This window comes from Cucurbitaria berberidis (assembly GCF_010015615.1).
Source record: "Cucurbitaria berberidis CBS 394.84 unplaced genomic scaffold K460scaffold_8, whole genome shotgun sequence".
NCBI lineage: Eukaryota > Fungi > Ascomycota > Dothideomycetes > Pleosporales > Cucurbitariaceae > Cucurbitaria > Cucurbitaria berberidis.
Genome location: NW_024468942.1, coordinates 77,245 through 102,237, shown reverse-complemented (window position 1 = coordinate 102,237; position 24,993 = coordinate 77,245). Strand labels below are relative to the sequence as shown.

Genomic DNA, 24,993 nt, shown 5'->3' with positions numbered 1-24,993 from the left:
AGTACTTATCGTGCGGCGCGTCAGACGGGTAAATCTGTCCTTATCTCGTCGCTGGTCGCCTCGAAAAACACGCCCGCAATAACGTCGACGCATTCCAACTCACTCAACGATTACGACCCCAACTCGCCCTACACCGCGCGGTATAGCATCACCAGACCCAGTCACTCCTTTGCATCCGGTCAATCACTTTCATCCGACCTCAGCTACTGTTTACCCCGCCATTTTTGTTGCCGCACTACTTTCATCTCGTCAACACCGCCGCAATGCTCCGACGCGCGCCCACTACCATTACTCTTACTGCCGCCGACATCGAGCAATACGAAGCCAATCGTCAGCGCAAGCTATGGGAGCAGCAGCAAGCCGCCTCTTCTCAATCCACAGACAGCCCCGCCAAGGCAAAAGAGCAACCTCTTCCGCAACAAAAGACCAGAAAGGATCGCATCATGGGTAACTGATCGCCTGCTTCTGGCCACAAGCGCATTGCCTGACTTGTTCTGTACCATCATGGCTTCTTTACACGCATTGTCTGGATCGGGAGCCCCGCGGCGAAGTGTTGGTAGTGGCTCAAATCTGACGTAACGCATTGAGAAGGTCGAGCCCGTGCGATGAACTTTCATCCTTTGTAACACTTGACTGTCTGTGGACTTTTCTTTGGCGTTTCTGGGAAATACCCAGTCCTGTAAAATCATGATGTCGGTTTCAGCAATGGCAAGTCCTACATCCACGCTAGTCTTCGCAATACTAACCGTTATGAAGCGTCCTTACCTCTTGGATAATCTACGAACACCTATCCTTGGGATCCGAAGAAATTCTGGATCGCATGTTCGATTGTAGACCAATCATCTCGTGGAACCATGTGTGAGTGCCAGCGAGATCGCGGACATCATGCCATGACTAACGACACTTTAGATCAAAGGCCTCCAAAGAGCTGGAAACGTCGTAGCCATACCAAAATAATACCAAAGCGCGACTACATATCCTGTGGGAACTTCCTTGCTTCGTTCCAACACTTGTGACCTCTCAATATGTTGTTGTGTATGGTGGAATGCAGTTGGTGCAACACGTTGGCCTGCATAGCGCGAGGAATGCACACGACCCATTAGCCATATGAGCTGTCTCCAAATCTCTGTCTACACTGTCTCAGCCAGCTCTACTTCCTCTCGTTAGCGCGCGCAACATGTCTCGTACTACAGCAGCTGTCAGCCTGCTCCTCATTTCATTGCCGCTTGCATTTTCTTTGCCCAAAGATCTCCCACCCTTCAAGCTTCTCAACGCTACCGAAACCTTTTCATCGCCTACTGGAGAGCCAGCGCCTATCCTTGATCCAGGATTTGGAGACGGCAACTTGCCCGATGTGACAGTGGAGGCTACCAACGGGACCCCAATTCCTATCGAACCTGGTATTGGCGATGACACGGGACCCGAGATTTTTATTGACCCTCTCCTCCCTGTTGATCCCGTCCCTGGTCCGATCCCGACGGTCACCATACCTCTTGATCCTGCTCTGATTGACACTAGCCCTGTGTGGCCTGTCGGAGTTGATCCTGCTCTGATCGATCCTATCCCTACGGAACCTATCGGGTTTGTTCCTCCGAATCTTGATGGCACAACACAGGCCCCATCTGTGAGCATCAAGAATTTCCTCTCCATTATTCAGCCCCTTCTGGATATTATCGGAGACTTGTTCGACTCACTTCCCGGCTCCAATGCACTTGTCCGACCTTTCGTTTCCCCCTATATCCCAAAAGAACCGCTGGGCGATGTACCTGCGACTTGGCCGCTTCAGCTCGGATCAACGAGGGCGTCCCGTTTTGATCTCGGGAAGCGCAACCCTCTACCGGAGGCCTCCTCCGATGCCCTTTCGAAATTCTACGCCTCTCTTACGAGCAACCAGGGGGCGACTCTCAGGGAATCCTTTGAGGTTCTCGATGACGACACCAAAGCCAAAGTCCTCAGCGTCCTCGAATCCGAACCAGTGCGTCTCGAACTCGCCAAACGTGACGGTGGTTTCGTGAGTCTAGGTTTCATCACCAAGTACACCAATGAATTCCGCTATCTGAATCCCCTTCTCGCGGAGCTAAGACCGGAAATTGCTCAAGGGCTTCAAGACGTCCTCGACGACCCAACTATCCCTTTGCCATCGGTAGGGTCTCTCGATCTAGATGATCTTCCCGATCAGCTCAAGCAATTCGTGTTAGACATGTACCCTTTCTTCAGTCTGCTCTCCGACGGTGCGGTGCCTGATGCGGACAAGAAGCAAATTCTCGAGAACTTATCCGACGGTCTTTCCACCAAGAAGCGAGATGTCAACACAAAACGCGCTCCCCAAGATGCCGACAACATTATAGTCAACGCACCAACGTGGGATTACGATCGGGTTCGACACGCAATCGACCTTTTCCGCGCGGTGGATCCGGCCCTATTCAGTCTTGGAGATGAGGAAGAAGAGATCTATAATTTGTTTTACGATCCTAAAGGCCTACCAAATGTCGACATCGGTCACTTCGCGCATGATCTTGAAGGGCAGGGTAAGTATGATGAGTGGCTGAGTTATCAAATAGGTTTCCTTCTTGATAGCTTGCCTGAGACTGACCGGGATCAACTTTACGAAATTCTGGATCTGGACACCGCACCGAGTAAGCGAGCAATCCGTCGTGCACCTATACCACCACCGCCGCCACCCGCTGACAACATCGTCCTCAACGGACCAACTTGGAGTGACGATCGGGTTCGATACGTCCTCGACCTTTTTCACGAGCTAGATCCGGCTATACAAAGTCTCCTTATGGACAAGTTTCAGCTCTATGATCCGTTTAACAACCCTAACAGCCCCCCAGTTGTAGACTTCGAAGATTTCGCGCCCGGTATGAAAGGCCAGGCTCAGAATGTTGTCTGGCAGTATTATCAATTTGAGCTACTTCTCAACAGCTTGCCTCCGGCCGAGGCGATGCAGCTCATAGCGTTGCTTAATCTGCAAACTGTATCGAGTAAGCGAGCGATGCGTCGTGGACTGAGGATAAGGCAGGAGGATTCTGAGGGTGATGATCTGGATTTCGCCTTGGGTCCAGATGGCTCCCTTGATCCATTCGAGCAGAACCACCAGCACGTCGGTGACCAATTTGATATTGGGAGTCCTGAAGAGGGTGCGGATGGCCCATCTTCTGAGAGTCTTGGGAGTGATGACTCTGAACAGTTTGTAGCGGATCCTTCCGCCGACGGTTCTGAAGAGCTCGATGACAGCTCCGACTCTAATCCTACTGCCGCAGACGCAGACGCCTCGGAGGATCCCGCCGCCGCTGATGAAGACGACGCCCCCTCCACTGACAGCTCTGATTTTACTTCCGCAGACGCAGATGCCTCAGAGGAGCCCGCCGCCGCAGCCGAAGACGACGCCCCCTCCACTGACAGCTCTGATTTTACTTCCGCAGACGAAGATGACGTCCCCTTCAATGATAGCAATGACAGCTCTAATGATTTTACGTCCGCAGACGCAGATGTCTCAGAGGATCCCGCCGTTATTGACGAAGACCAAGCCCCCTCTACTGATAGCTTTGATCCTCTCTTTACTGGCTCAGACGCAGATGTCTCAGAGGATTCCGCCCCTGGCAACTCTGACTCTCCCCCTACTGTCGCAGACGCAGATGCCTCAGAAGATTCCATCACCAGTAGTTCTGACTCCACTTCCTTATCCAGCAACGTTGACCTCCAAGGTGCCTTTGTCGGCGAGATAAACGACAATCCTAACCCCAGCGATGTCAATCCAAACGAGGAGAAGCTAGATCTAGAATCATGGGCCACAGTTCACCCCTCATCCATCAACGATATTGTGCAAGGTGACCTTGCGGGTGAATGGAACACCAACGTAAAACCTTTTGACAATCCATCAAATAATGTAACTACGCTAACATGTACAGGAATGATTCGGGTTAATGCGAGGGACTTTAGCTAAGAGAGGGGAGAGGGCGGATGTATGATGTTAGATTGCCGACGGGAGCTCTCGGCACAAACTGTTCTAAACCAGTAGAGCAGCATTTCCTATTTTGATGATAACAAGTGTCTTCTTTGTGGTAATCATCTTCTCCTGCTGATAATGAAATTGAGCATGGCCAGGTTAAATGTAGTCTTATCATTGTATCATCTCTCTAAGTTAACACCATAGTTGCCGTTTTGTGATTCCATGTCGTCCTCTCTCATCCTTGGTTGCATCGCTAGCTCCGCCGCTTGCAGTCGTAGAGCATTCGTCCTGGTTAGACATCATCACTTCGAAAAACACAAAATGTTCCCAGGAACGCCCTCTACATCTATATATTCCAAAGGCGTCTAGAAGCCAGTCGTTTGATGCGTTTTATTATGAATACACACGGAAATTTAATCATCATAAAGTGTGTAAAAAGAATCACGAGCCGATTGATAGTGAACTGATCACACCCTCGGTTATTAAAAAACATGAACTATGCCATATGCAACGCTTGTCTGTGACCCGGCACAGGCATCATAACCCATCTTCTTCCTCAATCCCAAGCACCAGGCTTGACAATCAATGAAAAAAAGGTAAAAGCACGTTTGTGCAGACCAGCAAAAATTGCCCCGCTGAAGCCCCCGAAGGAGACTACATTTAAGTCAGTATGCAAATCCCAAGGTTGGGCCGAGGAGATACCTACTTCATAATAGTCCCACGCCGCGCTGTGCAATGCAGGCAAGACCATTAGACCACCAGATGCTTGAGCTCGGTGAGTCGCAAGAAGGTCTAGCAGGATTGTTAGTCACATCAATGATGTTGGAGGGAAGGTACGAACAAGTATGATTTTTTAAGAAGGCGCGATGGGCGGGTTATATAGACAGAGGGGGAAGGCGCGTGCGCTGAGACACGTGTTCGCTTTGCTAGGCAGGTGGGACCCATAAGTTCGGGGAGGGCAGGCGGTGAGGCTACCTCAGGGCGCTGAGCTGGAAGACGTCATATGTGACCTTTGATTGATTTGCTTCTGTTCTAGCACAAGCATATGACCGATATGATCTGTTGTTCATCGTGTAACTATATAGGCCTTGCGTCCCTTCGAACTCTAGCACCAGACGATACAAGTACCGGGACGAGTTGTACGTTGTTCATTTTCCATGTGCTGCAGTATAGGCCAGTGGCCTCTCCAAAACTGGTGTATGCAAGGGTTCCGCGTTGGCTGTCAGGCTTGACTCGCGCCTCTTCAACAGATTTGCCAACTTCGCTTGGAGTGCTGAAAGTATTCTGTTTGCCCACCTGCATCACTCAACTCGCCGCACTCCCGTGCATTCTGCTTATAACAGACGTTAAGCTCTATTGTGTCGCTAGAATGCTACTCACATATGGACACCAGACATCCAAAGTTGTTAAGCCCAAAGCGGACTCTGTTGATGCAGGTGGACAGTATTCACCTAGGTAGCTTTGTGGTTCGCTTCAGTGTTCAACGGCTTCATAGCTATTTTATCTACCCCACATATGACCAAAAACTTATCCCTCCCAACAACCGACACGTCCATTCAACACAGCAACGTTGCACAGAAACAGGCAACGAGCCCATGTTACAATATAAGCATTAAGACCGTTCATTTCCAAAATTTACCATCGATTACATAAGAATCTGTCGGGCACTTGGTCTAGGGGTATGATTGTAAGAACAACCCCCATAAATCTCCTCACAACCCCTCCTAACATGCCTTAGTTCGCTTCGCACACAACTACACGTGAGTTTGTGAAAGGTCGTGGGTTCAATTCCCACAGTGTCCACTTTTTGTTCTTGCCTTACTTCGTGGTCGTGCTTTGTGATTCTACCCTAAGAAGTAGGAAGATTACTTTTTAGCCGTTGGCTCTCTCCACAGTAGAATTTAGGTTAGATACAATCTAATGGCAAGGTCTTGTATCATTGTGTGTTTTAATCATTTGTATAGCGACAAACAACAAAAGTATATACATGTAAAATTGGGGTATATGTGTCCAGAAACTCCATCGAGCATCAATAGCAATCAGAATAGACTATCAAAGTCTCTCCATCACATCCGCATATTATGTCTTGTCAGCCTTTGCCTGTGCTCCCTAATATGCCTCGCCATCCGTGCCTTCTTCGCAGCAGGGGCTGGCGTCTCTTCCGCGGCACTAGGAACAGTAACATACACCGTGTGATATACCGTCTGTATTGCTTCGACAATATCGGTGACGATGGGCACGGATAGGATCGCTAGAGGAGCGTCTTTGGTGTCAGTGGGTATTGGGGCAGGCGCATTGGATACCACAGGTATAGCTGAAGGCTGGGCGACACTCTGCGCCGTTGAAGAAGCGGCGACAGAACCGATAGTCGTGTTCTGGACTGGTGATTGAGTGACTTTCGAGGGTGATGCAACAGCAGTCGTGGTAGGTGCATTACCAGGTTGGCCGGCTCCACCAAGCGGCCACTGAAAGCCAGGCATGCCATTCGCGCCAGTTGGTGCTGCGATTGGTGCCCCAGTAGCCCGTGTTTGCCTCGCAGAGCCGGATCCTGCTTGTGTCTTGGAATTTGGAAGACTAGCAGACGAAACGCGTGAAGCAGATCCATTGTTAGGTAGTCGCGTAGCAGAGACTATGGCAGTCTCTGAAGGTACCTTCGAACTGGTGTCGGTGGTAGGAACAGGTGCAACGACATCGGAAGCTGTCGAGATAGGAACCGGCGCAGATGTCTTAGGGAGGCTTGGGGGTGCTCTAGTGGAGAAGCTACTATTATTCGTCGGGATAGGTAGAGGTAGCGAGATGGCAATGCTCTGGCTCGGTTTCGTAGGCGGGGACGGATTAGTTGCCTCGCCATTGTCCTGATACACCTTCAACGCATTGACTGTCCAGTATGCCTCCGCAAATGCCTCTGGGTTGTCCCTCACATATTCCTCGCACGTAGTCGCCTTCTTCGCGCAAGACCCACTTCCCCAGATCTTGCCAGCCCACTGGCCGCAGAACGTTGTATCGAAGACAATCTTCTGCTCCTTGAATGTCTTCTCAATATCGCAGCTACCCGTGAACTTTGCCGCTGGTAAGCCCCAACCGCTGGGATCCGGGCTGTCGCCAAGTACATCCGCGGGAATCGAGTCGCGCGGGAAGAAGTAAACGCTGATAGCGTCTGCGGTCCACTGCGTCGCATATACACCTCCTCCAATTTTGTTCAGGCCGGCGCCGTAGCTTTGTTTAGATGGGTGCTTAATGCTGCATCCGACGTTCTTTGACTGATCTTCGGCGGCGACGTCACAGTTTGGTGTAGTGACTTCTCCCGAGAATTGAGCGGTGTCTTGGCCGATCGCACAGTTCGGGCCAGTGTGCAGAGTCATGCCGTTGTGATCCATTTCGTTGACACCTTCGAGAATGTCGATTTCTCCATTCTTTGGCCAGTTGGGCCCGACAGTCCAGAAGCTAATTAGACCAACGTCAGATTCGGCATTGATGCTAGGGGCAGGAGAGTGCTTACGCAGGCCAGGTGCCGCAACCAAACGGCATGTGCGCAACATCCAGGACGATCAGTCCACTATCGTACGTTTTTTTACTTTCAATCCGTACACTAGGTCTTCCTTTTGGAGTCTTTTTCTGGGAGTCAACGCCCCACTGTACCGCTGTAGTCATAGATGCGTTGATAAGGTTCGTCTGTCGCGCTGTCGCCTCGTCGACATATTGCACGAAGCCTTCAACTTGTTGTCAGAATCCATAACAATAGTGGCCTGCGCTGTATTGCACATACCTTCCGTCGGATCTGCCCCAGTGAAGAAGTCGAATCCACCATAGAAATCGGTCATGTAATCGTCTTCCAGAACATAGCCAGCTATGCTCAGTTCAAAAAGGGCCGCAGCTGAAGCGAAGGTGGAGAAGAAACGCATCGTCAAGACCGCGAGAAGAGGAAGACAAGATGGTGGAAATGAGTGACTGCGTACTAGACGCGTGAAGGAAAAAGATACAGAATTGAAAGGAAGAGACGAGGAAGACGATGCTACCAGGCTACGGAGTACCCAGGCTTCATGTGGTCGATCTGGGACGGCCTTTCTAAATACAATGCAACACGACTGTGCGTCTCAGACTCCCGTCCGTAGTAGGCCTCGATTCGCCCTTACATCTTTCGCCTAGGCCGACTAGACGAGCACGCGATGGACATCTCCCGTTAGGCACTGTTTCAACGAAAGGAGGTTCGTTCTACGCCAGGCCGCGAGTCAGGTTTATCTCCGGCTGGTCAATTCGAGGGAAACCTGCAGCAGCCACTCAGGCCCAAAGGACAAGGCCGGAACGCGCCGGTCGGATGTTTGACCAGGTGTGTGGTGTTTCAAGGACATTGGAAGGGAGGGTTGGATGGTGGCGCTTGAAACATGCACCAGCGGGGATTGAACAGGCACCCTAGACTAGGTGCGAGAGGCTCGTCCAAGGGAGCCTGAGATTCTTTCCAATGAATGTTGGTTGTGATTCGTGGTTGTAAAGTTGAAACGCGGAGTGACTGAGGTTTAAGGGATCGCTGGCCAATGCTCGCTTTGGCGCGTGCGAAGCGAGCCGACCGTCTCCACTACCCTGAAACCACTTCTTTGAGAGACGAATCATTCTTGGATACACGCAAATATATCTATGGTTTTACTTACTTATCACACAGTGCACACAAGCGGGCGAAAAGCTGTTTGTGGTATTCAAATTTTCCCAGACACACGAGTGATCAGATTGTATTAATCTATCTATTCTTATACGTCAGTCATTTGATACTTCATTTCCTACTGCAGTGACTCGACGACAATGGCAGAAGCACCGCCACCTCCATTGCAGATACCAGCGCAGCCAATCTTGCCCTTCTTTTCCTTCAACACACCAAGCAGTGTTGTTGTGATCCTGGCGCCTGAAGCACCCAGTGCGTGGCCGAGCGCAACGGCACCCCCGTGGAGGTTGACCTTGTCCTCGCTAATGCCTAGGATCTTCATATTTGCGAGTGCAACCACGCTGAAAGCCTCGTTGATTTCGAATGCATCGACAGCAGATAGCTCGACCTTGGCGTGCTTCAGTGCCTTGGGCATGGCGAGGGCGGGAGTAGTGGTAAACTTGGATGGGTTTTGCTCCGCATCACCCCAGCCGAGAATCTTAGCGATAGGCTTCAGGTTGTGTGCCTTGACAGCGGCCTCGGAAGCGAGGACGAGAGCAGCAGCGCCATCAGAGAGCGGTGAGGCATTGGCAGCAGTGACGGTTCCATCCTTGGGCCTGAACGAAGGACGTAGCGCGCGAGTCTTGGACTCGTTGAACTGGGGTAAATTAGTATCATAGACGGCTAGATAAGTGAAGATGAGAGAAACGTCGGGAACGCACGTTCTTGGGCTCATCGTCTCGGTCTACTGTGACTGGAGGCTTGCCGCGGCCAACGGGAACCTCGATTGGGACTATCTCCTCCTTGAACCAGCCGGCTTCGTGCGCAGCAATGGCCTTCTTGTACGAGCGGATGCAATATTCATCCTGGTCCCCACGGCTGAAGCCATATTCGTCTGCACACTCTTCGCCCTGCAGACCCATGTGCTCCTTCTTGTATGCGTCTGTCAGGCCATCCTTCAGCACACCGTCTACGAGCGGTTGGTCTCCAAACTTGGCGCCGGACCTCAAGTTGGGTAGGTAGTGGGGCGTATTCGACATGCTCTCGGCACCTGCTGCGACGACGATGTCGGCATTGCCGGTTATAATGGTTTGGGCGCCGAGAATCAGGGCCTTGATGGACGATGCGCAGACCTTGTTGACGGTGGTGGCAACGGTCGACTCGGGGAGGCCAGCGCCAATGGCACACTGGCGGGCGGGATTCTGGCCGAGACTGTCATGGGTCAATCAATCAAGGCTGGAGGTAGACACCGTGGGGTCGTACTTGGCGGAGAGGACATTGCCTACGAAGACCTCTTGGACGTCTTCGGGCTTGAGGCCTGCGCGCTCAACAGCAGCTACATGGTCATGTTGTTAGACCCATTGCACCTCCAGAAAAGACAGATTGAGAGCAGACATACCCTTGATGGCATGAGAGCCCAGCTGAATGGCACTCAGACTCGAGAGGGAGCTGTTCTGGGGGTGAGTGGGTTGATGGCTGCCCCTCATTGAAAAGAACTTACCCCAGGAACATGCCCGTAGGCGTGCGGGCAGCCGAGACAATGTAGACGGGCGGCAGGGAAGACATGTTGGCGGTCTTGGGCGTGATGGCAAGCAGGAGAGTGAAAGCAGCAAGTAAAGACCAAGTTTGCCTCGCAAACGACAAGCAGACGAAGCCTTTTTGAAGCTTGGTTCTTCGCGACTGGGAAGAAGGGCGTGCAGCAATGGCGGGTCTGTCCCTGCAGCAAGTCACGTGTCACGCTATCTTCACCGCCCGCGCTTGGACCATACCCACCGCCGCCGCCGCCGCCGCCGCCGGCAGCTAGGCACATCTGTTTCGCCGGGCCTGGGAACTTTTGCGAGTCCGACCTGGAGCTGCCTGTGAGGATAGCTAGCCCGCTGCAGTCACGTCTATCGCCGCCATGGATGACCTTTATGACGAGTACGCCCTACCATATGTCTCGGGACGAGTACGCGACTGACGCTGAACAGGTTCGGAAATTTCATTGGCGAAGCAGAGTCCGACGACGATGTCCAGACCAACGGCGACGCAGCGGATGCCTACGTCCTCGACCATGACGACGACGACGAGGCCGAGGCCGAGGCCGAGGCGAACGACCAGCAGCTTATGCAAATCGATGAAGGCCCGTCCAACGCCGTAGTCCTTCACGAAGACAAACAATACTACCCCTCCGCCGCCGACGTGTACGGCCCCGACGTCGAAGTCCTGGTCCACGAGGAGGATACGCAGTCGCTGGCGCAGCCCATCGTCGCGCCCGTGGTGCAGAAGAAGTTCACCATCCAAGAGACGGATCTGCCGCCCGTCCACCACTCGCGCGAGCTTCTGACGGATCTTATGAACTTCCCAGACCAGATACGGAACATCGCAATTGCTGGTCACTTGCATCACGGAAAGACGGCGTTCATGGACATGCTGGTCATGGAGACACACGATATCCAGGACCGCTTGGATTATAAAAAGGGCAAGAAACGCGAAGAACAGCTGCGCTACACCGACGTACATGTGCTCGAACGCGAACGAGGCCTGTCGATCAAAGCCGCGCCCATGAGCTTGGTCCTGCAAAATACAAAGTTGAAGTCGCATCTGTTCAACATTCTCGATACACCTGGGCACGTCAACTTCGCCGACGAGGTAGCCGCCTCGTTGCGCCTGGTCGATGGCGTAGTTCTCGTCGTCGACGTGGTTGAAGGCGTGCAAGTCAACACAGAGCAGATCATCAAGCACGCCGTCTTGGAGGATTTACCTCTGACACTCGTCGTCAACAAAATGGACCGCTTGATCCTCGAGCTGAAGCTACCGCCGAGCGATGCTTACTTCAAGATCAAGCATGTAATCGAGGAGGTCAACACAATCATTGAGAACACCATTCCAGGAAGGGGGGAGAGCAGGCGAGTAAGCCCCGAAAAAGGCAACGTCGCCTTTGCTTGCACGAGTATGCGATGGTGTTTCACTATTCAGTCGTTTGCCAAAATGTACTCCGACTTCTACCCAGGACCCTCAAGGCTTCCCGGATTCGGCGTCCCAATGAAGGGTCTGGAGGTTGACAAGTTTGCAATGCGCCTATGGGGCGACATTTTCTACAACCCCGGAAGCCGGAAATTTAGTCGCAAGAGGCAAGAGGAAGGCTCTCAGCGGTCATTCGTTCACTGGATATTGGAGCCTGTCTACAAGATCTACTCACACACGCTGAGTGAGAGTTCGGATGATCTCAAGGATACTTTAGAAGTCTTGGGCATACGATTGAAGCCTTCCGAGTACAAGACAGATGCGAAGGAGCTCATGCGACTGGTATGCCAACAGTATTTCGGGCCTTCCTTAGGTTTTGTGGACATGATCACACACCACGTTCCATCACCCGCCGAAGGCGCAAAACGGCTACTGCAAAGACACTACACTGGGCCTTTGGACTCGAAAACCGCAGAAGCCATGGAGAAGTGCGACCAGAATGGTCCCCTGGTGGTGCACGTTACGAAGCTATTCAACGCGACGGATGCAAAGTCGTTTACTGCTTTAGGTCGCGTGATGAGCGGTACTGCGTCAAATCCGCAATCTGTGCGTGTACTTGGCGAAGGCTACACGCTCGAGGACGAGGAAGACATGGTCGTCGCGACTATAACAGACACGTGGATAGCCGAGTCAAGATATAACATACCAGTTAGCGGTGTGCCAGCCGGTAACTGGGTTTTGCTGGGTGGTGTGGATAACTCAATAGTGAAGACGGCGACTATCGTTGCAACCAAGCTTCCCGAAGATGAAGACGCCTACATATTCAGACCTATTCGGCATTTCTTCGAATCCGTCTTCAAGGTGGCCGTCGAACCTATCAATCCCTCCGAACTACCAAAGATGCTTGACGGTCTGCGTAAGATTAACAAGTCGTACCCCCTCATCACAACCAAGGTCGAGGAGTCAGGAGAGCACGTTGTCCTCGGTACCGGCGAGCTGTACATGGACTGTGTGCTACACGACCTTCGACGACTATATGCCGACATGGAGATCAAGGTCTCAGATCCCGTCACTCGGTTCTGCGAAACAGTCGTCGAGATGTCTGCTATCAAGTGCTATGCGCTTACACCTAACAAAAAGAACAAGCTTACCATGATCGCCGAACCGCTAGATCCAGGTATTGCGGAAGATATCGAAGCTGGGAAAGTCAACATCAAAGACCCGGTGCGTGTGGTCGGAAAGTTCTTCGAGGAGAACTACGGCTACGACTTGCTAGCATCGCGCAACATCTGGGCGTTCGGGCCGGATGACATGGGCGCCAACATCCTCCAAAACGATACACTCCCATCGGAAGTTGATTCCAAGACACTCCGCACAGTGCGCGACACACTGCGACAGGGATTTAGCTGGGCAGCCCGAGAAGGTCCCCTTTGCGAAGAGCCCATCCGTAACACCAAATTCCGTATCACAGATGTCGAACTTGCGCCAGAAGCGATTTTTCGAGGAGGCGGTCAAATTATTCCCACAAGTAGACGAGCATGTTACTCAAGCTTCCTAATGGCGAGCCCGAGGCTGATGGAACCGGTATACTCGTGTAGTATGGTCGGTCCCGCGGACACTAAAAGCAGTCTTTATACAGTCCTAGCACGGAGACGAGGGCACGTCCTACAGGATGGTCCTATCGCCGGTACTCCTCTTTACAATGTGCGAGGTCTTATCCCCGTCATCGATTCTTTCGGCTTCGAGACCGACCTCAGGATCCACACCCAAGGCCAGGTGTCCCTCTCGCTCGTCTTCGACCGCTGGTCCATTGTTCCGGGCGACCCGCTCGACAAGGAGATTACAACACGACCACTCGAACCTGCAACCGCACAGCAATTGGCGCGCGACTTTGTACTGAAGACACGGAGAAGGAAAGGCCTCGCGGAAGACGTCACAATTAGCAAGTTTTTGGAACCGGAGCTGTTTAGAAGCCTGAAAGAAAGCGGAGTGTTGGATGGATAAGTTGGAGCGAAAAGCTTGTATCATTGGCATTGGCGTAAGGCGCCTGGCGCTAATTGTACATTTGAAAGCATCATGGAGGTATTTCGACAGTATGAGCACCGCGAGTTGGATCGGATATACCCATCGAAGGCCACACACTATCTTCGCATGCTTGCATTTGTGCCCATCTTCAAACCCCTTCTATCTTGATTCTAGACGTTCACGTACCATGCATCTACTTTCTTTACTTTCCCATTGAATCGCTTAACATCAGTCTAATAGTCAAGTCGCTCACATGACCAACGCATAGCCTATACACAAATAGCCACTCGCACTACCATGAACGAAAAGATACCATTCGTAGAGCAAAAAAAATGGGTTAGATTTGGCTGTCGTTGTGTACGATCAGGATACGCCAGAATCACAACAAGAATCAGAGTATAACTTGTCGATGTGAGTAGTATGATATATAAATTCGACTTCCTCCAAGGCCGATGTTACACAACTCAGCCTCCCGAGGTCGTATTTCACCTTGCTTACCCCGCTTGCCCACATCGGTCTTCATTCTTACTCTAGGCTTCAGCCTTGGCACCGACTCCCATCCTGTTTAACCTCCAATCTTCTATTATAGCCTGAGGACTTTGCAACTACAGGAATGACGTTATTGGCGCGGATCGCGGCAGCAAGAAAAGCCAAGATTGCGAGGTTGAAGCCCCAGTTCGGGCGCGAGGATGGAGAACCTAGGAATCTTAAATCCCTCGAAGACGGCAGACCTCGAGAAGCAAACACGAAGGTGTAAGAAATTGATGTAGCCGTAGCTAGAGACCTTTGCGAGCTAATACTAACTTTGACCAGCGCTCAACGAAACAAGGCGGTTTCGCCGCTTTTACGATTGCCTGCGGAGTTGCGGAACCACATCTATGGATATGTATTAGGCGGAAAGAGCATATGCTTGACCTCTAGTGACGGAGTTTGTATCGGAGAGATCGCGCCCTGTCTCACTCCACCAGAGTCAGGCTACAACGGCAATGAAGAAGAGCATGGTGCACTACAGCTTCTATACGTTTGTCGTCAAGTCCATGCCGAAGCCCGTTTACTCATCTTCTCCCTCAATGTTTTCCGGTACAGCAAGCCCCTCCCACATTTGGAGCTCTGGAAGCAAAAACAACCTGAATCTATGCTGCTGATTACAATCGTACGACTCTACTCGAATGGATGTACTAAGGAGGCCATGTGGCTTGAAGGGCTAAAGTACTTCCCAAATCTAAAACGCGTTGAACTGGCTGTGCAGCGTATGGGGAAACGTCCCGAGGGTCAAGAAGCTGTTAATGAGGGAACTGATGCACAGGGACCTTGGGAAGTCGGCATTGAGATTAGAGCGAGAAAGGAAGCTTCCAATCACCGGGTTCAAGTCATGTTCTATCGACGTTGGATATGAGAGCCTAGGATCGAGCCGTGGAGGATTGGATTGCTAATATGCGCATAGTGGGTACACGACCCACGTACACCACTTTAGAGGCCTTGTGGGTCTCGAAGTCTGCTATTGGTCTTTTCTTACAACACCACTAACGTTGAGAGGAGAGTCTCCGGTTTGGCTTAATGGGATTCGTAATTCAATATCAAGGGTAATACAGCAGCTAATACCGATATCTAAGTCACCGTTTACCCCGTGAAGTATCATATCGACCTACATCTGCTGTAGAAGTATGGCTTTGTGAGCGCGGGACTCGAGAGCATGGGAAGTTTCTCAATGATGAGTTCGATACCGCACCAGGGATTTATCATCCTAGCGGGTACGTCGGGAAATTTCACAAGCGAGGCGTCTTAGGCTCAAGAAAGTTGTTCATTTATTCCATTCTCCCTAGTTATATTCTAAGCGCCATTGAAAACGTATAGGATTAGTTTTAAATGAAAATGTATCTTTCCAAACCCCGTTCAACACCATAAAGTAGGCTTTCTACCTTCTTACTACTTCAATCCGCGGTACGTCTTCTTAGCTCGTTGCTAAAATGTAGAAGCCAAGCTGGGGACTATGTACGTTGCATTTACTCTTAGGTCAGAAGATCCATGCGAGAGAGTGGAATCCGCCCTGTGCGTCCCTGTCTAGTCTGGTTACCCACCGGAATATTCGTGTGTTAAAAAGCTTCGATGAAGAAACGTGCATAATGACAGGCATGCTAAGTGCCTAAGCAGTATAATTGCAACACTTGGGGTTGCTAGCCATTAGATTTGCGTAACCCCCGAAAGTCCTGTGCACTCATGGTTGGCAAGATTTGGTTGCATTTGACCCGTCGTAGGAAACCTGTCTTAATGTAGAGGTTGTGATCTCCCAAGAGAAGCCGGTTCTGCCTTGCAAAGAGAGGCGTGTAGCTGAGCGTTGCCCTAGTTCATATATCATAGCGGTGTCTGTTCCCAAATCACTGAATCTCCATCTCCCTTCGCCAACTGTTCCACACTTTTACGCAAAATCCAGTGTTACGAGCATTAGACTCAAATTACTTCCACAGAACCAGCGATAGCTCAACTAGGGCGTAGGCGCTTTGAAAATCCTCTTAACTCGACATCAATTCACATCGAATAGTGCTCATTAAGAGCTTTGTGGATTTCTTACCGCATGCTCTTGGCCGACTAAAACTGTCTGGGACAAGAGAAAGGCTACATCAGATCTTTTTTTAGCGGTTCTTATGGTGGGATCATACGACGCGGTGTCTCGATTTGCAAGAGACTCCTTTAACATGTGTGCAGTTGCGATGGTGCGTCAAGCGTGGTGATCCTGGAACTTGGGCTTGGCGAGGTTTGATTCAAGTGAGGACCTGGATTCCAATTCTAATCCAATGACTTGGTCAGAGGAGGTTATCAATCGGGAAAAACAGAGTTTAGTGGAAGGGACAACATAGCATGATCAGACAGATGATGTCGTTCTTAGATGCTACACAGCCATATGAGCAGCCCTAGTGATGAAGAAGATTCTTAAAAAGGCATAGGGCTGCTCATATGGCTGGGGAGAGTAGACTTAGATTGTCCGATCCACTCCCGAAATCAGGGCCGGGTAAAGTCACTAGTGACGTGTGAAGCAGGGCGGCGAGGTGAGCTCAGATACGAGAACAAAACATAATCCAACTATATTTGACACAGCGCAGTTACCCGCGATGCAAAATAGTATCCAAGGGGTTTTTAGGCTCTTCACCCATCTGCTTCCGAATTTGTTTCTTTTGTGTCTTTGTCATCAATCCTTTCGCTCGAAGTCCTCGCTCCTTTTTGAGCTTCTTCAATGCCTCCTCCGTCATCTCTTGTCGCAGCAGCTGCTCAACAACAAGCTTCTTGCGGCTCCGCCTATCGCCCCTACCGATAAGAATACCAGCAGTGATGTTACAAGTAAGACTAAAGCTGAGGATTACAGCTGTCAGGGCTTTAGGCCGGACTTTGTAGTAGATACCCCAAGTAGTGCCACCAAGAGCACATTGAAATAGAGAGTGGCAGTCGAGAAGGACAATGATGGTGATGAGGAGTCTAATGGAGAATGCGTGATGCGTATAGGTCTCGTGAGGCCTGTAGAAGGTATGGGATTTCGCAAGTTTAGCCTGATGATGTTCGAGTTTTGTCTGCTCTCGGGCGGTTAGGACCGGCACCTCCAGACCTTGATCCTCCGCTTCACCTGATTCCCACGCAGACGAGCGAGGCATGTTTGGTAGTTCGTTATGGTCTTTCAAATCACCCAATCCTCGTTCTTTCCGCAGACGCCACGTGCGATGCGCATAGAAAGCAACGAAGGCCATGTGATAGGTGTCAACGAGGCGGAAAGGGAACATGGTAATGCCAACGACGCAGAACAGGGCAGTTAAAATCTGATCAGCAATCTCGACAAAATAGTCTTGCCGGTTGCCGACATAGATCCAGCCAATGAGGAACAGAACCCATGCCGCTCCCCAAAATGTGATGAGGAAGAAGTAGAGAGTGACAATGAAACCGAGAGGGTTGCGCACGTAACGTCCGAAACCGCGCATGCTTCGCTTGAACTTTGCGCGTCGAGAGTGGAGAAGATGGCGCACATGGTCGTCCAGGGCAGCCTTTTCTTCATCGGACCAGCCTGTTAGTGAGGCACCGTGTGGTAGGACAGCGTAGTGGTGGCCTGGTCCCTCGTCCATGGTCGACAGAACAGAATCGATTGTGTTGGTCCTGCTGAGTTCTCCACGAGCCGCTCGTTCTACCTCGCCTTGCTGTGTCATCTCTGACAACTGCTCCCCGCGTCTTGCTTCTGAACCTGTGCCTGTCTCTTCGTCCGATGATGATTCGGAAGCGGACTGCGCGAGATCGTAGGTAGGCTGGCGGTTGTAGAGCCATGGGAGATTGGGAAGGAAGAGCGAATTCTGAACATTATTCAGAGTTGTGAGTGCGGAAATCTCAGGATCTGCAGGGTATGGTCAATTTGTGTGAGGCATCTTGCAGAGGACACTGACCTATAACATCGAGCACATCTACTACATTGGCTTGCATGGTGTGCTGGTGCTGGTGGTGATCCTTGCGCCGGATGTTTATAGCTGAGATTTGCCTGTTCAGTCCTTGTCTTTTTGCGCTGGGCCCTCGAGATGGCGGAGGGCCCGTTCCAGGGACAAGGTGCCCTGGCCGCGAGCCTTCTTTTTCTTCGTAGAGAGGCTGTAGCGGGGTGGGCTGGGCCGTGAGCTGTCGTCGCAATCCATCGTCTTCTTGAAAGAGTGTGGAAGGTGGGGGTCGCGGCTCAGAGCTGCTCCGTCTTCGATTGCCTTGCCAAGCATCATCAGCAGATGGCTGCTCGGAGTGTGTCGGCTGCGGAGTGTGCGCGGTCTGCGGGACTGCTGGTCTCCGTATCCTGATAGAGGAGCTGCGCAGTCTTTGGGGGCTCAGCGGGGTTGCGGAAGGCTGAGGGGCCGGCGTGCGTGTCGTTGTGGTGATGGTAGGCGATGTGATAGTTGTTGATTGCGGTCCATGGTGAGTGACGGATGTGCCGTGTCCAGCTGTAGTAGAGCTTGTAGTCGTTGTCGTGTACGGGCCTTGGGTGGTGGTTGTCGAAACCGTTGATGACGCCAGCGGGCGCCCCTGTTCGCCCTGCTCACGCTGTCGGTTATCCATGACTCTTCCAGCGATAGTGGCAGAGGCTTTCTCTCTGCCAGAACTTGCTGTTGAGTCGCACTGCGCTGGGGTTTAAGTAGCGGCTTTCCAAGCTGGCGATCCGGCGGCACCGGCTACTGCTTAGTTCATTGTTCGGTCAGCAGCGTGCCTACAGATGCTCACCAGCAATGGGGTTAAGAGCATCCGAGAAAGGAAAGAGGCGCGTTGACACTGCGATAGGCGAGAGAAGCAGAAGAAATGTGTGCGGAACGGTGAGGAGAATGGACTTTGTGCTGCGACGAGCCATGTTGTTACCGCCCGGGCTGCCCTTGCCGCTCTCGCCCGGTCCCTCCAACACGTGGGGTCTGGTTGCATCTCCAATCTCCACGAAAGCTAGTACATAGTAGGTGTACCTCGACGTCTGACATAGAAAGCTCCCGTATCTCGTAATAAAGGGTCTCGGCATACGAGGACGTTGGACTAGGCACATGGCGATGCCGGCAAACGATGCTCAAATCATCTTCAGCATGTCTCTAATCCATGTTAGCACGGGTTGCTGTGGTGGTGCACTCAACCACTGCACGTAGCATGCGTTTGCGTCCTCGATAACTGGCTCTTCTCCACTACTTGTAATGTGCCTACAGATAGTCTCATGGTATAGTCTTCACGTGTCAGATTAAGAGCGGAATGCGCCCCACGTGCACTCCCGTTCCGCTCCGCAAGGCTGCGCTTGTCCTGTTTGTGCAGCTCTGAGCGCCTTGGCTGATGCAATCGTGGACCCCTGGCGTCTCACTGCTCACGTCTGTAATTGTCTTGGACATGACTTTGTCCCTTACATCTTCTAGGCTCTATTGTCATCTTTGCACGAAGACATCTACAAGATGAAGGCTATGCGCACCCTCATACCCGCCTTTTTGATTGCCAGCCGGGCCACAGCGCTGCCTCAAGGTCGCCTCGGAAAGCAACTAATCCTCGACGCGTCGAGAAATCCTGCCAACCCTCTCGGAGTCGGGCACTTTAGCGAGTGGAGCCGGGCAACAAAGAAACAGTTCCTAGTCGATTGGCAAGCTGGCAAAGCGTCAGAATGGGCAATCGTACAAGGGAATGAAGGCGGAGACTTGGACAGCATGACCGCAGCGCTTACATGGGCATACCACCTTGAACACTCGAGTGAGAACACATCGCATCCGATCAAGGCAATCGCGCTGCTGCAGACACCCTCTCACGCGCTGGACCTGAGACCCGAGAATAAGCTGGCCTTGGACAATTCGCAGATGACTCCAGGGCACGAGGATTTGCTCACCATGGACGAGCTGCCAGAGGACCCAGAGACTCTTAGCAAAAAGCTGAGGGGGATCGTATTGGTCGATCACGCTGAGCCTTTACGGAAGTGGAGCCATGCGAAGATTCTCAGTATCTTTGACCACCACAAAGATCGAGGGACGGCGCCAGACGCTGAGCCTCGCATCTTCAAAACAACCGCCAGTTGCACGACTATCGTTGCGAGACAAATGTTGGATGAATTGGAAAGGCTGGATCAAGAGTACCACATGCCCCATGAGTTGCTCGAGCTCATCCTCAGCGCCATCGCCATTGACTCCGGAGGCTTGACAAGCGACAAAACCACCAAAGTCGACATTGAGACTTCAAAGCGTGTGCTCAAGCGTAGTAACTGGCGCGATGATGATCTCGAAGAGGTCATGGAAGAACTGGACGACAAACTCACAAAAGCGCAGAAAGACATCGATCACCTCGACCTACGTGACCTCCTCCGCCGCGACTGGAAAGGCGACTTGATCGACACTCCGTCCCCGCGCACACCGACCGTGAGCCTCGGCTTTGCATCTATTCCGTACTCCATGGATGAGCAGATTCTGAAAACCGACTTCGCAGAACTCTTCGATTGGTTTGCAGTACACGCTGCATGGACAGCAGAAGCCGGCGTGGACATCTCCATATGCCTCAACAAATACAAGAAGCACTACAAGGATGGAGAGAAGGAGAAGATTCGTGAAGTTGTCCTTACCGTACGCGATGACGTGCGCATTGACCAAGATCAAGCCGATTCGCTATTCAATGTGGTTAAAGAAGCGCTGGAGAACAACGACCAGGGTATTGATTTGGTACCATGGCATCGGGCGGACGAGTTGGCTCCTAGACAGATGGTGTGGACACATAAGTCGAATGCTGGGAGGAAGATATTTAGACCTATCGTGGAAGAAGCGGTCATGAGCTGGGATTAAGTATGGGTTGTTTTGGGAGGGCTGGATACCTTCAGTGCACCGTGTAAAGAGAGGTTCTGTTAGATTGTACAAAGAGGGCTGGATACCTTGAGTACACGAAACAAGGAACACCTGTAAATTCTTCATCAAGGCTGTAGCACTTCAATGCATTGTACACTCAATTCATTCATTCATCGCGTCGTAATCCACAATTCTAATCCAAAGCCACCAAATCTGATAGGGTACAAGAAGAAAACAACTCATAGCGTCGTGACACCCAATCCTGATCAAACAAACCCCAAACAACATACAAGAACAGAAAGGACCAAACAACTAAACAACGGCCTCGCCTTCAACCCTCCCCGCTACCTGGCTGTGTTGAGTACCCCTTGGGAGCCAGCCCTTTCGGGCGGCTACAACTCAGTGGGGACCCTCAAGCCACGGTGGAGGGTTGGGGATGGCGCGTGGCGTACCAAACACTAGAAGCGAACAAAATCCAAGATCCAAAACTCCATATTCCTTTAGTGGGTGCAGGGGTATAGAACGCCAAAAACTCTATGCAGGCTAGTCAATATCGATCAATAATACTATCGTGGCCGAGTGCTGCGCGCTGCCGCTGGCTTTGAGCGAGCGTTGGCGTTGTTGTTCTTTGGTGACAAGACTTGAGTTGGAGCCGTCTTGGTGCGGGAAGCAGCGCGCGTCGTGCGCGTAGTGGCTGCTGGCTTGGCAGCTGCTGGCGCTTTTGTCGTAGCCGTTCTGACTCTTTTCTTGGGAACGGCAAGTTCTGCTGCGTTCTCCTTATCCTCGCTAGACACTTCGTCGCTGCCGCGCTTCTTTCCACGGGTAGATTTCATTTCTTTGGTGATTGTAGGTTTTGGGGCGGTTTTGGCGACAGCAGGCTTCGGCTCTTCCTTGGGAGCTGCTGACCTTGATGAGGTGGCAGGAGGTACGGTGCGCGTCTTGCGTGTGGCGGGCGCAGGTGCAGGGGCTTTATTCGCAGGTGCAGTCTTCGCAAGAGTAGGTTTTGCTGCTGGAAGTGACGCGTCGAGGAGGTCGACAAGCAGCATCTGTCGCTTGGTGGGGGGAATACGGTTGACGCGTCGCTCGAGGCGTGATCGAAGACTGGCGCATTGGGCTTCACATTGGGCACGCAGCTTCTCTTGACGCGCGGCAACTGAGAAAGCAGGTGTTAGCGACAGCTCTGATGCACCAGAAAGAAGGAGCCATACTCTCTAGCTGAAGATTCGCGACCATTGCGGCTTTCGCCTCGGCAGTAAGTGCATGTGTGAGGTCGCTCATTGTGGTGACACGTCGTGAACAACGCGTAAACAAAGGATGTTCTAATGGCGTACAGAGGAAGAGAAGCTAGGAAAAGACGTTGATGACTTTCTGCAACTTTTGAGATTGTTTTTGAGAGTTTCTGAGTAGTTTTTGGGGTGGTGGTTGCGGCTTCCTCGATCTCTGGTGTGGAGTGTTGGAGGGCAAGAGGGACGGAGGGCTGGAGAGCGTTGAAGTAGCAGCTGCAGCGCCAAGCCTCAGCGCCACGAACGTCATTGCAGGATAATTGGCCATGTGGCTCGTTGAAGCTCTAGACACACTCTATCTTGCGCATTGCAAAGCTCCAAAATTTCACATAGAGTCGTAATTGTAGCTTCAAATACGCATAGGCCTTGATATCGAACTTGAATAATGCTGCCTTTGCGACCTGCAGGAAATGAGTCATTTCCCTGGTAAGCGCGCACGTGACCCTAACTCTCAGCTCCGGCGTTGCGTGCGAAGCTCCGACATCTGCTACCGCTGCGGCAACCTAAGCTCAGCAACATCAACCCACTCGCCTTTGCATACACGTAATCAAATACCCAAAACTCGCCTTCAAGATGGTGTTAGAAGCTTCCATGATAGTGTAAGAATACCTCGCCTACCACTTCGACTCATACTGATCCTACTAGTGTCGACAATAGTGAAGCTAGCCGAAATGGTGATTACGTACCCTCTCGATGGGAAGCGCAACAAGATGCCGTAAACCTCATATTCTCCGCCAAAACCGGCGCGAATCCAGAATCTTCGGTCGGTCTGATGAGCATGGGAGGCAACACGCCGGAGATCCTCACGACCCTGACGACAGACATTGGCAAGATCCTCGATGGCTTGCACCGGACAAAAATAAAGGGCAGCTCACATTTCGTGACTGGCATCAACGTGGCAGCTGTATGTAATTTTGAGCTTCGAGAAGTACCAAAGCTGACGAAAATTGTATAGTTGGCTCTCAAGCACAGGCAGAACAAGTCGCAGAAGCAGCGGATAGTCATATTCAACTGCAGCCCCATCGAGGAAGACGAGAAGAACTTGATTAAGCTGGCAAAGAAGATGAAAAAGACGGGTATCAGCATCGACATCATCGCCTTCGGCGAGCTTAGCGACGACACGACCAGGAAGCTGCAAGCCTTCAGCGACAATGTGCAGAGCGCAGAAGGTTCCTACCTTGCCACTGTTCCACCCAGCGCGAACCTTCTCAGCGACTCGCTGATCACAACACCCATACTTGGCGGTGATGGCACCTCTAATGCTGGAGCTGGTGGTTCTGGTGGCGATGGCGATGGTTCTGGTGGTGGTGGGTCCGGTGGTGGTAACGACTTCGAGTTTGGCGTAGACCCATCAGTGGATCCCGAGCTGGCACTGGCACTGAGGATGAGTTTTGAGGAGGAGAAGGCTCGGCAAGAGAAGGAGAAGAAGACGAAAGAGGCAGCTGAGGGCAAGACCGAGCTTGAGCCTGTGGCAGAGGGTGATGAAAAGCAGCCGCTACTGGATGATCAAGGCCAGCCAAGTGGAAGCAGGAGCAAGGACAAGAAGAAGGATGATGATGATTCGGACAAGATGGATACGGCATGATATTAGGCAGCAGCAAGGCGTCAAGAGGCGGGTTGATCATAGCTATCAAAGCCTCTAGGATAGAGCATCTATGGCGTCTATTGTATCACTAGCACTGGCGTATACCAAAGCATCAGAGACAGACGAATGAACGATTATGATGAATGTAGGCTATATTGTCTTAACTGCAACAACTTTGTGGCTTTAGGCTACTAGTGCGAGTGTCTAGAGTCGTCTCTACTCTTAACAGTGGTGCCAGTCCAATCTCTGTGCTTCCCTTGGCTTGCACCCCCCTTTATTACACCTCTCGTGAGACTATACTTTTAACATGTCATCACCACTACGCGCTCGAATGACACACTCAGTATTAACTGTGGTGCCTGCGCCTATCTTGTGCCTGGAATCCCTACAGCACCACTTGTTCGGCAAAAGCTGCCCGAAGCTTGTCAAGCCGCAATATTATGCCTCCATCTTCGATTGTCCATGTCAATTAAGTGCTTTTGCTCACCCTCGAACCTTAACAAAACCATCCAAGCCTCTATCGAATTTCTCACATCTTATCGGCATCTCCACTGTATAAAAAGGATTCTTCATCACGTAATCCGCGTACAGCTCGTATATCTTCTTTATCATTGTGTCCACATTGGGTTGCTGTGGCTCGGTAAAGAGCAAGAACTTGATGCCGGTTTGGGTTTGGAAGCATTGTATGCGGAAATGGCTAGATTCGAGGACTTCGAGACCGGTAGCGCGGACGGGGAAGGTAGTTGGGGTTTGGGAGGAGGTGGACGTGGCGGTGGCAGGATGGGGAGGTGGGGGAACGGGAGAGATATTTGCGGTTATTGCGTGCATTCTGAGAGTTGAGTTAGACACCCTCAGTATTAAGATATGTCTTATACCAAAGGACATACCCGTGAAAGGAACCGGCGAGCATAAGGTAGTCGTTGCTGGTGAGCTTGCTCATGCCTGTGTGAAACTCGCGATTGTAGATAAGACCGCCAGCTTTGCTAATGACGAAGAGCGCGAAGACAACCCTAGGCACCATCAGACAGGGTCCTGAAGATAACGACGGAAGTTTCATACATGTTGACCTGTTAGACCTAGTACTATGAGTGACAGCGGAATCTCTTGGAGCTCCAGTCCGGTAGAATGCAGCTAGCTGTCCACGCAAGTCCGGCGCGAGGCAAGGAAGTCTGCCCACAGTAGTTGTCTAGCTGCGTAATATGACGTGGGTAACGTGGCAATCTCTCACTCCCTGCGTACGTCTGACTATCACGATGGCTGTGTGTTTGTAGCTGCCCTGG

At 51.6% G+C, this 24,993-nt stretch overlaps 10 protein-coding genes and 1 non-coding gene across 11 annotated transcripts; 6 read left to right on the top strand and 5 right to left on the bottom strand.

Annotated features, from left to right (window-relative positions):
* Window positions 1-1,177: 1,177 nt before the first annotated feature.
* Window positions 1,178-4,332, top strand: K460DRAFT_437879 (uncharacterized protein; the record flags this gene model as incomplete). The annotated part of the gene is made up of 1 exon (XM_040938422.1): window positions 1,178-4,332. One exon carries the CDS (start codon window positions 1,178-1,180, stop codon window positions 3,947-3,949), a length of 2,772 nt encoding a protein of 923 aa, XP_040782491.1. The 3' UTR covers window positions 3,950-4,332.
* Window positions 4,333-5,617: 1,285 nt separating this feature from the next.
* On the top strand, window positions 5,618-5,758 carry K460DRAFT_t79. The gene has a single exon. It is a non-coding gene; the product is annotated as a tRNA-Met (tRNA).
* Window positions 5,759-6,021: 263 nt separating this feature from the next.
* K460DRAFT_381432 (glycoside hydrolase family 16 protein) lies at window positions 6,022-7,857 on the bottom strand (the record flags this gene model as incomplete). The annotated part of the gene is made up of 3 exons (XM_040935354.1): window positions 6,022-7,399; window positions 7,455-7,665; window positions 7,722-7,857. 3 exons carry the CDS (start codon window positions 7,855-7,857, stop codon window positions 6,022-6,024), a joined length of 1,725 nt encoding a protein of 574 aa, XP_040782490.1.
* Window positions 7,858-8,663: 806 nt separating this feature from the next.
* Window positions 8,664-10,198, bottom strand: K460DRAFT_371881 (acetyl-CoA acetyltransferase IB). Its single transcript, XM_040934444.1, has 5 exons — window positions 10,090-10,198; window positions 9,988-10,037; window positions 9,852-9,924; window positions 9,311-9,800; window positions 8,664-9,246 (listed from the first exon to the last, which is right to left on the bottom strand). Exons 1-5 carry the CDS (start codon window positions 10,152-10,154, stop codon window positions 8,728-8,730), a joined length of 1,197 nt encoding a protein of 398 aa, XP_040782489.1. The 5' UTR covers window positions 10,155-10,198; the 3' UTR covers window positions 8,664-8,727.
* Window positions 10,199-10,433: 235 nt separating this feature from the next.
* K460DRAFT_421594 (P-loop containing nucleoside triphosphate hydrolase protein) lies at window positions 10,434-14,004 on the top strand. Its single transcript, XM_040938152.1, has 2 exons — window positions 10,434-10,508; window positions 10,559-14,004. Exons 1-2 carry the CDS (start codon window positions 10,489-10,491, stop codon window positions 13,536-13,538), a joined length of 3,000 nt encoding a protein of 999 aa, XP_040782488.1. The 5' UTR covers window positions 10,434-10,488; the 3' UTR covers window positions 13,539-14,004.
* A 113-nt stretch (window positions 14,005-14,117) lies between these two features.
* Window positions 14,118-15,177, top strand: K460DRAFT_349413 (uncharacterized protein). Its single transcript, XM_040931425.1, has 2 exons — window positions 14,118-14,312; window positions 14,373-15,177. Exons 1-2 carry the CDS (start codon window positions 14,173-14,175, stop codon window positions 14,953-14,955), a joined length of 723 nt encoding a protein of 240 aa, XP_040782487.1. The 5' UTR covers window positions 14,118-14,172; the 3' UTR covers window positions 14,956-15,177.
* Window positions 15,178-16,657: 1,480 nt separating this feature from the next.
* K460DRAFT_381429 (uncharacterized protein) lies at window positions 16,658-18,623 on the bottom strand (the record flags this gene model as incomplete). Its single annotated transcript, XM_040935353.1, has 2 exons — window positions 16,658-17,925; window positions 17,975-18,623. The coding sequence occupies 2 exons, from the start codon at window positions 18,621-18,623 to the stop codon at window positions 16,658-16,660; spliced, it is 1,917 nt and encodes a 638-aa protein (XP_040782486.1).
* An 860-nt stretch (window positions 18,624-19,483) lies between these two features.
* K460DRAFT_297479 (DHH phosphoesterase) lies at window positions 19,484-20,845 on the top strand (the record flags this gene model as incomplete). The annotated part of the gene is made up of 1 exon (XM_040929718.1): window positions 19,484-20,845. The coding sequence occupies one exon, from the start codon at window positions 19,484-19,486 to the stop codon at window positions 20,843-20,845; it is 1,362 nt and encodes a 453-aa protein (XP_040782485.1).
* A 566-nt stretch (window positions 20,846-21,411) lies between these two features.
* On the bottom strand, window positions 21,412-22,123 carry K460DRAFT_360304 (uncharacterized protein; the record flags this gene model as incomplete). Its single annotated transcript, XM_040932259.1, has 2 exons — window positions 21,412-21,998; window positions 22,054-22,123. The coding sequence occupies 2 exons, from the start codon at window positions 22,121-22,123 to the stop codon at window positions 21,412-21,414; spliced, it is 657 nt and encodes a 218-aa protein (XP_040782484.1).
* Window positions 22,124-22,623: 500 nt separating this feature from the next.
* K460DRAFT_349406 (uncharacterized protein) lies at window positions 22,624-23,962 on the top strand. The gene is made up of 3 exons (XM_040931424.1): window positions 22,624-22,727; window positions 22,774-23,032; window positions 23,084-23,962. The coding sequence occupies exons 1-3, from the start codon at window positions 22,702-22,704 to the stop codon at window positions 23,711-23,713; spliced, it is 915 nt and encodes a 304-aa protein (XP_040782483.1). The 5' UTR covers window positions 22,624-22,701; the 3' UTR covers window positions 23,714-23,962.
* K460DRAFT_323612 (Sybindin-like protein) lies at window positions 23,859-24,987 on the bottom strand. Its single transcript, XM_040930546.1, has 3 exons — window positions 24,773-24,987; window positions 24,601-24,723; window positions 23,859-24,542 (listed from the first exon to the last, which is right to left on the bottom strand). Coding segments are annotated over exons 1-3 (471 nt in total). The 5' UTR covers window positions 24,775-24,987; the 3' UTR covers window positions 23,859-24,196.
* Between the last annotated feature and the right edge of the window lie 6 nt (window positions 24,988-24,993).